A 12,955-nucleotide genomic window follows, 5' to 3' on the forward strand; every position below is an offset into this window, starting at 1 on the left:
GAATCTGCCCTTCTCTTTCCTCACACTCATCTCTCTGTCTCTTTCACTCTGTCAATCTCTTCTGTCTTTTTCTCTTTCACTCTACTTTCTCTTTCATTCTTTCTCTTTCTAGCCCCTCTCCCTTTCTCTTTCAATCTCTGCTTCTTTATCTCTCTCCCTTTCCTTTTCACTTTACTTTCATTCTTTCTCTTTCTACCCCCTCTCTCCCTTGTCTTTCAATCTCGGCTTCTTTATCTCTCTCCCTTTCTTTTTCACTTTACTTTCTTTCATTCTTCCTCTTTCTATCCTCCTCTCCCTTTCTCTTTCACTCTCACTCTTCCCACACCATCACACCCCGCCCCTTTGCTCTCTTTCACTTTCTCCCCCATTTTCTTTTTTTCCCCCCTTTGACGACAGACAAGCCCACTCTAATCCATTGTGGTGGCTTCCCAGAATCCCTCGGAGATGCCGATGCTTTCCAGACGTGGGGACAGCGAGGGTGACAACCACTACGCCTCCTGTAGCACTCTGGGTCAGGTCTCACCCAGTTCGGTCCGGGCTTCTTCCATCAAAGGGCTCTATTACCAAAGGGCCCGGAAAGTCGTCCATCCAGACCAGTTCCTGACCGTTGACCTTAAAAGGGAGATCATCGTCAACGTGGGTGGGAACAAGTACCTTCTCCCCTGGAGCACGCTGGATGAGTTCCCCCTGACCCGGCTGAGCCGGCTGAAATTCTGCCGGAACGTGGAGGAGATCGCCGAGCTCTGCGATGACTACGACGAAGACAGCCAGGAGTTTTTCTTCGACAGGAGCCCCAGCGCTTTCGGGATGATCGTCAGCTTTCTGGCGGCGGGAAAGCTGGTGCTTCTGCGGGAGATGTGCGCCCTGTCTTTTAAGGAGGAACTGAGATACTGGGGGATCGAGGAGTCCAACCTGGAGAAGTGCTGCTTGCGCAAGCTCCGACAGAAGCTGGAAGAGCTGGCCGAGATCCAGAAGGAAGAAGAGCTGCACCGGCAGAAGGAGGCTACCGGCGTCTGCACGGAGGACACCCGATGGGGGCTCTTCATGAGCCACCTCCGCGATATGGTGGAGAACCCTCAATCGGGCCTTCCCGGGAAGGTGTTCGCCTGCCTCTCGGTCCTCTTCGTGGCCACGACGGCCATAAGTCTCTGTGTCAGCACCATGCCGGACCTGAGGGCCGAAGAAGACAGGGTGAGTCCCCTTCGCTTCTCCGGAGGCCGACTTTGCCTTAGCTGTGATGCAGATAGGCTTGTGGGTCCCGCTAGTTAGGGTGGTCACGGGAGATTCGCTTAGAACTCAAACAAACCAACCATCTCATACCATCCAACCGAGAATCTCAGGCGATAAGTTTCCCTGGCAGACCTGGGAGGAACATTGGGACATGGAGGTCAGGGCTGGGAGGGACATTAGAACCTGGGATGTCAGGGCTGAAAGGGACATTAGAACATAGAATGTCAGGGCTGGGAGGATCAGAACAGAATGTCATAAAATGTCAGAGCTGAAAGGGAAATTAAAACATAGGACCACAGCTGGAAGGGACATTAGGACATAGGATGTCAGGGCTGGAAGGGAAATTAGAACACTGGATGTAAGGATTGGAAGGGAAATTAGAACAGAGAATATCAGAGCTGGAAGTCCTTAGACTACAGAGCATCAGATTTGGAAGAGACCTTATTTATAACATGGAATGTTAAAACACAGACTGTCAGAGATAGAAGGGACTTTAGAATATAGCCTGTTAGAATGGGAATGACCCTTTGATCACTAAGTACTGAAAGAAGCCTTAGAATAAAGACTATTAGAACTGGAGGGCCTTAGCAATCAACCAACAAGCATTTATTCAGCGCATTTTTGTGTCAGGTTCTTTAGACTATAAAATGTTATAATGAAGGGAAATTAGAACAGAGAACATCAGACCTGGAAGGGACATTAGAATACAGAATGTCAGAGCTGGAAGAGAACTTGGAGATCACCTATTCTGGCCCCTCCTCATTTTGCATAGGAAGAAATCAAGTCCCAAAGAAGGAAGTGGTTTGCCCAAGATCATGATCTAATAAGTGACTATATTGGAACTAGAATGCAGGTCCCTTCTTAATCCAGGGCCTCTTCATCAGAAGTTCTCTTCTAGTAGATGCTGTTTTGTTTTTCTCCCCAGGAGCACCTAACACTGCCTGGCAAACAACAGGCACATAGTCACTACTTGCCAATTGATTGATTAGCATCTAATTATAAACTAGTTTTCACTCTGCTCAATACCATGTGATTGGAAATACTGAGACATTCTTACTTGGATTTGTAAAAAGGATATTCACAAACAACAAAAGAAAGCCCACACAATTTATCATACTATTCCTCAAACCAAAGAGCTTCCTTCAGGAGAAGTAACTGTCACTGATGGTTTATTTGGTGCAGAATGACATATTGCTTCTCAATTTTTAAAAGGTTTCCTTTATTAAAGACTCATGGAGGAAAAAATACAGTAAACGAAAAGAAGATGAATAGATTTCAGAAAATCAGACTTCAATATAGTAAATGACTTGTGCAAGGTCATACAGCTCATTAGCAACAAAGCCAGGATTAAGATTTAGGTCTTCTGGCACCCAGTCCCAATTAGCTGTTTCTGTCTAGGCCACCAAAATAGAATGTTCCTTTTTAAAACAAAACAAAACAAATCCTCGTGACTATTACCAAATATATAAACAAAACAGACTATGTTCTGCAGTTCAGAGAGTCTCCAGTACTAGAAACCAAACATTATGTTTAAAAGATCAATGGAATTGGGCAGACTAAAATTTGAACTCTTAAATGCTGTGAGACTTTGGGCAAATCCATACCTCTCTTTGGGCATCTCCCCCACCCCCCATCCGCAAAATGAGGAGGCTAGAAAAGTCTCTAAAGTTCCTTCCAGCTTTGACAGTCTGTGTTCTCACATTCTATGTCCCTTTTCTTTGATAATTTTGTTGCTTTGAGGATCCTAGAACTAGAGCTAAAAAGGATCTCAGAGGTTGGCCCCTTGCCCACCCCTCATTTTGCAGATGAGGAAACTGAGACCAAAGGAATTTAAATGGCTTACCCAAGGTGCCACAGAAAATAAATTCAACTCCCCAAAGGCAGTTTCTGAGTGACAGCATTACTGTACATCTCCATCTAAAGAAACCATTTCTCTTTGTACTGCAAAGATAGATAGATAAAAATGGGAAGACAGAGACAAGGAGGAGGGAGAGACAGTAAGAAAGAAGCAGGGAGGGAGAGGTACAGAGAGAAAGACAGAGAGAGGAAAGAAAGACATAGGGAGACACTCACAAAAGGAGACAGAGAGAGACAGGGTGAAGGAAAGATGAAAAAGAGAGACAGAGACAGACAGAAACACAGAGGAACAGAAAAACAGAGACAGACAGACAGAGAGGCATATTGCCCAGAACCAGGTTTATGTTATTGTTCAGGTAGGAATTCAGAGCCAGAATGTAACTTATGACTTGAAATAAAACTAAATATGGTACAATAGTCTGGAGTTAAGGACAACTTCAGATCCTTCATAAACATCTACTTAAATGTACATAGAAAAATCAGATACTCGCCTTGCACTGCATATTTTCTTTCCAATGATGTCAGTTTTAAAGAAAATCTCCTGAGATTACTTGCTGAATCCACTGAAAATCAGCTCTAAGCATTGGCTACACTTAGCTTCATCTCATAATGATCCTTATGATTATTTACAATTTCTATAAGATTTGGCAGTTCTATAGGATAACAGCAAATGAATGTGATAGATAAAACCCCAGGTTTGGGGCAAGGAAGCCTCTTACCTCTAACCCTTCCTAGCTTTATGACCATGGGTCAGTCCCTTAACTCTCACACCAGGAGTTCCCCATACAGCTGAAATCACACTCACTTCCTGTATTTGTATATGGCCCTTGTCCATCAGGATCATGGGCTATCGAAACCATGTAGTTTAAACCCCTCACTTAACAGAGGAGAAAACAGAGATTCCGGCAGGAGAAGGAACTTATCTAAGGTTATACAAGTTTTGGGCAGCTGGTGGCACAGTGGACAGAGCACCGAGCCTGCAGTCAGGCTTTCCAATTCGGCTTTGGACACTTACTTGCTGTGTGACTCCAGGCAAATCACTTAATCTCTGTTTGTCTCAGTTTCCTCATCTTTAAAAATGAATCAGAGAGTGAAACGGCAAACTACTGCAATATCTTTGCCAAGAAAACTCCAAAAGGAATCGTGAAGAATCAAATGTGGCTGAACAACAACCCAAGTAGTAGGAGGCAGAACCAGGGTTTAAAAACAGTTCATAAATCCATGTTTTTTCAGAGCTGAAAAGGATCTTAAAAATAATTTTGTTCAATCTCCTTATCTTATAGAGAAGCCCAGGGAGGGAAAGGGATGATTTCTCTGACTCCAAATTCAATGCTTTTATCACTATAATCAGATACTTTCCTACATTTTAAATTCATTAACAATTAGGTTATTTATTATTGGTGTGCTATGCTTGAGATTAGGTGTCGGAAGAACAGAGTTTGGGACTCAATTCTACCATTTATCCATGTGATCTTGGGTAAGCCACTGATCCTTATCGGGCCTCAGTTCAATTTTAATAATCAGCATTTATTTAGCACTTGAAACTTTACAGAATACTTTATACATGTTATTTTATTTGCTCCTTGGGAAACAACTGCTGCTATTTTACAGGGGAGGAAACTGAGACTGAGAGGATGAGACCGATAACTGTCGAGAATCACAGTTACTGAGTGCTTAAGGGAAGATTTGAATCTCAGTGATTCCTCCCTCCAAACCAGCACTATCTATTGCACCATGTAGACTCTTGCTACTCTAAATTCATGAACCTCTTAGGAAATAAGATTCTAAAATCTTGAATGAAAATCCCTTACAGATCTAAAATTCATAATGCCCCAGCTCCTCGTTTTACAAATAAAGAAATTGCAACATTGAGCAATCAGATGATCCTCCCAAGGTCACAGAACAAAGTCATGCAGTGGTACATGGATTCAGAGCTCACACTCTGCTGGGCCACAGTGAGCAGAGCCATCTCCTGCAAAATTCAAAGAAACCTCCCTTGGGAAGATGCCCTGCACTGACCATTTTCAAGGCAGCTGGATGACTTGACTCAAAAACAAATTAATTCTTTTGCAGATCTTGCCTTTGGAACCTGAAACCAGCAGATTTACATTCATGCCCTCACAGCATAGGAAGCTCCTTTCTTATAGAAGCCTAAGTGATTTTTCCTGAGGGAATTCCCTGATTTGAGTGTGAGGGCAGATAAAGCCCAAACAGCATCCTGATGGGTATCCTACCTCAGACAGCTAATACCTGGATGAACTTTGGCAGGTCCCATAGCCTCCCTGGACCTCAGTTTCTTCATTTGATAAATTAGAGGGAGTGATGGATTAAATGACCCTGAAGTCCCTTCTGGCAACGAGAGAATATCAAAAGGCTTTGTCCACAAAACACCCCAAAGAGCTTCAAAATGGGGATTGAATTAAGCTTTCTAATTAAAAGCATGTCACTCTGAAATTCAAGTCTTCAATGGTTCCCCATGACTAAGGGATACAATTCCTTAGTATGGCATTCAAGGTTTTCCCCATTCTGATCCCTTTCCACTCATTTCACGTGTAATATATATATGTATACACATATATGTATCTTATACATACCTATTTACATACACATATGTTTTCCTATCTGTATCTTCTTCCCTAATTAGTAACTTACACATAGAATTCTCCCAGCTCTTTACTTTGAGTTCCTCCCCTTCGCTCAAACTCTCCTCCTCTCTATTCTCTTTCTCCAAATTCAAATCATACTCATCTTTCAAGGTAAAGGCCAGCCAGGAGTTACAGTGCCCTGGCCCTGTTATCAGGAAAGCCTGTCACAGACATTTATAAGCTGTGTGTGACCTTGAGGATGTCACTTATCCTGCCTTTGCCCTGCCTTATCTGTAAAATGGGGATAATGATAGCACCTACCTCCCAGGGTTGTTGGTGGATCAAATGAAACAATAGTTATGGAGTGCTTAGCACAGTGCCTAACACACAATGGTTAAGGATTTAATAGGGCTTAATAAATGTTTTCTCCTTTGCTCCCTCTTTCTTTCCTTCCTTTCTTCTCTCCTTCCTTCCTTTTATCTTTCCTTCCTTCCCTCCTTTCTTTTCTTCCCTCCTTCCTTCCTTCTCCCCTTTTGTTCTTACTTCCATCCTTTTATCCTTCTCCCTTCCTTCCTTCTATCTCTCCTTCCTTCCCTCTTTTTATTTTTTTCTTCTTCTTTCCTTTTTTCTTTTTTCCCTCCTGCCTTCTTTCTTCTATCCCTTCTCCCTTCCTTCTCTTTCATCTTTACTTCCATCCTTCTAAACTTCCCCTTCCTTCCCTCTTTCCTTCCTTCTTTTCATCTTCTTTATTCCCTCTTTTTATCTTTCCTTTTTTCTTCCTTCCTTCTCTCTTTTCTTTCCTCCTTCCTTCCCTCTTTCTATCCTTCCTTCCTGTTATCCTTCCTTCCCCCTTCTTTCCTTTTTCCTTCCTTCTCTCCTGCCTTTTTTCCTTTTTTCTATCCCTCTTTCCTTCCATTCTTCTATCCTTCCTTCCTTCTTTCCCTCATCTTCCTTCCTTTCTTCCATTCTATGTGAATGAAGAAACCATCTCAGTTATAATGACTTCTCCCTCTTCTGAATTCTAAAAACTAAATGTCCATACCATTCAATTCCTAGATTCACAGAGAACTTGAGACCATCTAATTCAATCTCCTTATTTTATTGATGGGAGAACTGAGACCCAGAGATGTACCAGTAGCTATTTTCCTCCTGAAAGTCTGTTTGATCTCCATAATTAGACTTCGAGCTCTTTAAAAGTAAGGATTATAGCCAGGCATGCCAGGGCAAACCTGTAATTCCAGCAATTGGAGTAGCTGAAGCTAGAGGATCTCTTGAACTCAGGAATCTCAAGCCATAGTAGGCTCTGTGAATTGGGCATCCAAACCAAGTCTGGTATTAAGATGGCGAGCTCCCAGGAGTGGGTTCTGCCAAGTAGACTAAGAAGGGGCAAACTAACCCAAGTGGGAAATGAGCAGGTCAAAGGTTTTATCTAGGCTGACCCTGTATATCCAGACTGAGTAAGATAAGAGAATTCCATCTTCAACATAAATGAATGACATTTAAAAATTACAATAAAATAGGAACCATTTCAAATTTCTTTTTCGATGTCCCCCTATACTGAACACAGGGCTCTTTGCCCACGAAGAAACTCAATAAATATTCATTGAACCAACTATGACATTGCTGGGATCATTTAAAAATGAAAACACTTATTCTTAGGAGTAGCCTGGGGGGAGATGGGAATTATTAGGGCATAATGAGAGACAGGGTGGCAATCTAGTGCAGGACTGAAGTCTCAGTTTTGTCATTAACTGTCCGTGTGCCTTTAGCCCGAGGAACCTTCATCTTTGTATTAACTCTAACTTTCAAAAACTCCTTTTACTTTCTTTTTATTTTCTGCTATCTCTTCATTTCATAGGCTGGCTCCCTTCACAATAAACCAGATGGAATTTACCCATGGCAGATGGAATTTTAAGCTTATTCCCCAATTCTTGTCTGTCCCTCTTTATTATCACTGAACCATTAAAAAGTTGAAGTACAAAATAACCTTGTATATGGAAAACTATTACTAATGCAGAACAAATGGAGTCTTGCCCAGAGTGACAACATCAGCAGAGAATGGGTATATTTCTTCCCTGTGAACACCCCCAGGATTCTATGATTGTGGTAGCCCTTTTCTACAGCCCCATTTTCCCCCCAACTTCCATGTGGGCAAAAATGTGATTCTCTGGGGCACAGACTAACCCCAATTTCCGATGCAAATATGATTCAATTGTCCTTTAAAGGTACCTACCACAGCTACACAATTGGATTTACTGAAAGCATATTTGTGGCCACTTATAGCTCTGCATGTATCTCCTATTCAGTCACTCTCCCTCCAGAGACAAATAAAATAATTCATAATTTAACAATTCAAATGACTTGTGGTTTCATACTTAAGCTGTTATCTTCCCACACACACACACACACACACTCCCATCTTTGTGGACAGTGATTTGGCACAGTGGCTAGAATACTGAACTTGGACTGAATTTGAATCCTGCTTCAGACAATGCGATGAAGTTTCTTAATCTCTGTCTGTCTCAGTTTCCTCCTCTGTAAAATAAAGAAAATAGTCAAACCTACAAAGTGGGGTTGTTGTGACAATCAAATGAAATAATGTGTAAAACCCTTCGAAAACTTAAAAATGTTCATCATTATTATTGTTCATAATAACAGCTAACATTTATATAATGTTTACTATATGCCAGGTACCATATTAATTAAGCTGTTTACAATTATTATTTAATATTTATTTATTAATGTTATTACTTAAAATTATTTAAAATTTTATTTATATGTTATTTAATACAATTGTCATTTAATCCTCACAACAATCCTGGAAGATAGGTGCTGTTATTATCCCCATTTTATAAATGAAGAAACAACCAAATAAATTTCAATTGTTGCTTGGGTTAAAAAAAAATCTCTGATTTGTTGGCAAAGTTCTTGAGTTGGTTGGAGGAAATGGGCTAAAGGAAAAGAACTAGATTTAGTGCCTGACATATGTAGATGAATTTGATTAACTGAATAATAAGATTGCCTCTTTTCCCCCCGGCAGGGGAAGAAGAGGATAGGAGAGTTATGCTAAGAAAGTCAGTTGAGGCAGTAGGGTAGGCAGCACATGGGACTTGAGATCAAGAAAACCTAGTTCAAACCCCACCTCAGATCTTCAATTTCTTTCTTTTTTGGGGGGCGGGGGGAGGAGAGGAGAGGCAATCAGGGAGCTAAATTTGCCTAGGATCACCCAGCTAATAAGTGTCTGAGGTCAATTTGAACTCAGTTTCCCTCACTTCCAAAGGTATGCACTATCCACTGCACCGCCTAGCAGCCCCACTTCCTCCATTTCCTCTTAACCTTTTCAGCCTCATTATTTTCATCTATAAAAGTTGGGGCTTGGTCTCAGTATCCTGTAAGGTCCCTTCCAACTCCCAACTAATATCCTAGGATATGTTTTAAGAAATGGAGGAAGAAGATACATCTTCCCTCTCTTCGCTGTCTGTCATTTCCCCCTTTCCATATTTGATTAAGCTCTTCTGCACAAAAGCTCATCCAGGTTTTTCCTAATACTCCAGTCCCACATCCTTTCTTGAACTACCAGTAAGTGATCATTTTTGTGCTTTCTCCTTTAATCCTAGAATTAAGGCTTCGGACAGGGTATTGAGGGGCAGCCAAGTGGTGCCATATAGCATAGAATGCCAAGCCTGGAATCAGGAGGACTCCTCTCCCTGAGTTCAAATCTGGCTTTAGAAACTAGCTGCCTGGGCAAGCCACTTAACCTTGTTGGCTCAGTTTCCTCATCTGTAAAAAATAAGCTGGAGAAGGAAATGGCAAAACCATTGAAGTATCTTGGGATCAAAAAGAGTTGGACATGACTGTAGTGACTGAAAAAAATTACACAGGGCATCTCCCTTCTTCCACACTTTTGCTTAGCCTCTGAAATCCCATAAAGAACTCCCCACTTATTTGCAATTTTGCCTTTGGTTCCTTGGATTTTGATCATTTTCCCAGAAGATCCCTCTTTTTTTCTCTGTTTTTATCCCATTAAAAACCTGTCTTTCCCTTATTCAAACCCTCTTATCACATTATTGTGGGTACCTTTTTTTAATTCAAGCCTTCTTCCTTTATCACCCTGATTCTAATCTGTCTTCACAGATCTCCCTCATCCATTCTCAGAAAATCAATAGGAACCTAGAATGTAAAATGTGAAAAAAAACACTTAGAAATCACTCTAGTCAAACAAATCCCCTATGAGGAAATGGAGTTTGGGAGTAAAGAAGTAACCTTTCCTAGTTACACAGCTTAGGAGCAGCAGAACTGAGACTTAAATCCAATTTTTCTGACCCACCACTCTAGAGCTTTTTTCACTAACTTAGCTTCCATTCTTTCTTCTTGATGATAACTTCCATTTGCCAAGAATAGATATTCTGCTCTTAGAAGCTTCCTTTCCCTTGGAATTTCTTTATCATAGAATCATAGATTTTGAGTTGGAAAGAACCTTAGAAATCATCATATCCAGCTCTCTTGTTTTACAGAAGAGGAAACAGGCATGGAAAGGTTAAGGGATTTGCTCAAGATCACACACAACCAGTAAGTATTGGTGGTGAAATTTGAAATTAGGTCCAAGTCAAGTGAATTTCCCATTATACTACCTGCCTCCTTTGAATGAGAGAGATGGATAGAAGAATGGGTGGATGGATGGATAGATAGGATAAATGTGTTAATAGATAGAAGGATAGAGGTAACTAGATTGATATATAAATAGATGAATGAATGAATGAATAGAAGGATATATAGGCAGATAGATAAAAGATGGATGGGTGATGAATAAAGGATGGATGAATGAATGGACAGGATAGATAGAGAGATCAATAAATAGATTCATAGATGGGTAGAAAGATGTGTGGCTAGAATGGTATATATATATATTCATCATATATATGTTCATCATATATATAAAAATGATAAATTGATGGATAAATAGAAGGATAGATGGATAGATGAATGGATAGAAGGATACATAGGTAGATGGGTAGTTAGGTAGGTGGGTCAGATAGATAGACAGACAGATAGATATATGGATACAGAGAGCAAGCTTCTACTAAACACTATGTTCTAGGCCTGTGCTAGTGTTAGGGATACAAAATATATGTAGAAACAAAACCAGTCTCTGTCCTCAAGAATATTATTACATTCTAATAAAGGAAAACAATACAAAAAAGGGAACAGAAAAGCAAGGTGGGGAGAGAATGGAAGGTCCTCTTCTAGATGAGGTAGGCAGGGGAGTCAGAACCTAAGCTCAGGTTAGAAATGAGCATGTCAAGCTGGTCACTGCCCAAAATGGAAGTTTTGGGAAGGAATTCCATAATAATTATAAAAATTATTTTAAATCAATTTTACAATGAAAAGTAGTGTTGTAAAGACATGCATTAATGGAAACTTAACATGCTACAAAATTTCAGAAGAGTCTTGATTTCCATTCCTGTAGTCAATGTGATCTGTATTCTGCCTCAGTAGATGAATGGCTATGACAATTTAATAATTTACAGTATGAAAAATCCCTACCCTTACGTTTGACATTCCTATATGTATATAAATATAATGAAAATAATGCTTGAGTGAGAGCAAAGATGCCTGACTTCTAGTGCTGGCTATGTGCCATGGAGTAGGTCATTTTCTTCTGTAGATCTCAGTTTCCTCATCTGTATAATGAAGGAGTTGGATAAAAATTTAGCTCTGAAATTCTAAAACTTTTTTTTCTTCCTTCTTTCCTTTCCCTTCCTTCTCCTTCCCTCCTTTTCCTTCTTCCCTTTCTCCCTCCCTCCTGTCCTCTTTCCCTCCCTTCCTTCCTTCTTTCTCCCTCCTTTTTCTTCCTCCCTTCCTCTCTCCCTCCTTCCTCCTCCCCTTCCTTCTTCTCTGACAGTTACAGAGAAGTTGTCAATCTTCATCAAGGAATAGTTTTCCCCATACCAATACCAGGGAGTACCCATGCCAATGAAATCATGGATGGGGCCAAATCCCTTTTTGAGGGTACATTTCATTGCTATTCAGTGAAACTTTGTACATTAATTGCTTTAAATTGGTATCTTTAAATATTAATAAGATTGGGCATTTTAAAAGCAGCCAAGTAGAACAATGGACAAAGCTCTAGGTTTAAAGTAAGGAAGCCCAAGTTTGAATATTATCTAAGACATATGTTAGTTGTGTGATCCCAAGCAAGTCATGTAACTTCTGTCTGCTTCAGTTTCTTCATCATAAAATGGAAGTAATAATAGTGCCTACCCTCCAGGGTACTTGATTGCGATCTTCATTGTGAGGATCAAGTGAAATAATATCTACAAAGTGCTTAGAATGGTGCCTAGAACTTAGTAGGTACTGTATAAATGCTAGCTATTATTATTATAGTGCTTAGCACAGTGGCAGGCACATAGTAGATGCTATATAAACACTGTTTTTTATTATTATTATAGTGTTTAGAACAGTCCCTAGCACATAGTAGGTTTTAAACAAATGCTTGCTGTTGTTGTTGTTATTATTATAGTGCTTAGCATAGTGACTGACACTATATAAATGCAAGTTATTATTATTGTAGAACTTAACACAGTGGCTGGCACATAGTAGGTGCATGTATAAATGCATATATAAAAGGTGCTTAGTAGGTGCTACATAAACACTTGCTGTTATTATTATTTTTATTATAGTGCTTAGTATAGTACCTAGCACATAGTAGGTGCTATATAAATGCTTGCTGTTATTTTTTATTATTATAGTGCTTAGCCCAGTAGCCGGCACATAGTAGGTGTTACATAAATGCTTGCTGTTTTTTTTTATTATAGTGCTTTGCACAGTATCTAACACATAGTAGGTGCTGTATAAATGCTTGCTTTTTTTTTTTTATTATTATAGTGCTTAGGACAGTAGCTAGCCCATAGTAGGTACTATATAAACACTTGCTATTACTATGGTGATGATGATGCTTTGCGTAGTGCCTGATATTGTATAAATGCTAGCTAGGCTTATGATGTTTGTCTTGTAGCTAGTTTGATTCCCAGGGGCATGCTGAGAGTTCAGTTAGGGTTGAAAATACCAAATTATGTTAGCTCAGGGGGCTTCATGCTGGTAGATAATGCAATTCAAGAAAACAAGCTCAGGAGGGCCCCTCTTCCTCCTCATCCCCCAGTGCCTAGCACTATACGTAGTATATTATGGGTACTATATCAATGCTAGATATAATAATCATAATAATTATTATTATCATTTCTGAAATCCTCTATTCACTTTTTGTTTGCTCTTTTGTGAATTGT

The 12,955-nt window shown here is 40.1% G+C and overlaps 1 protein-coding gene across 1 annotated transcript in view; it reads left to right on the forward strand.

Moving 5' to 3' along the window:
- Positions 1-444: 444 nt before the first annotated feature.
- The window catches only part of KCNG4 (potassium voltage-gated channel modifier subfamily G member 4), a 34,512-nt gene continuing 22,001 nt past the window's right edge, over positions 445-12,955 (forward strand). Inside the window, exon 1 of the mRNA XM_051973538.1 lies at positions 445-1,191. Coding sequence (XP_051829498.1) covers positions 445-1,191 — 747 coding nt within the window. The remainder of the gene's footprint in view (positions 1,192-12,955) is intronic.

This window comes from Antechinus flavipes, chromosome 2 (genome assembly GCF_016432865.1).
Source record: "Antechinus flavipes isolate AdamAnt ecotype Samford, QLD, Australia chromosome 2, AdamAnt_v2, whole genome shotgun sequence".
In the NCBI taxonomy this organism is placed as follows: domain Eukaryota; kingdom Metazoa; phylum Chordata; class Mammalia; order Dasyuromorphia; family Dasyuridae; genus Antechinus; species Antechinus flavipes.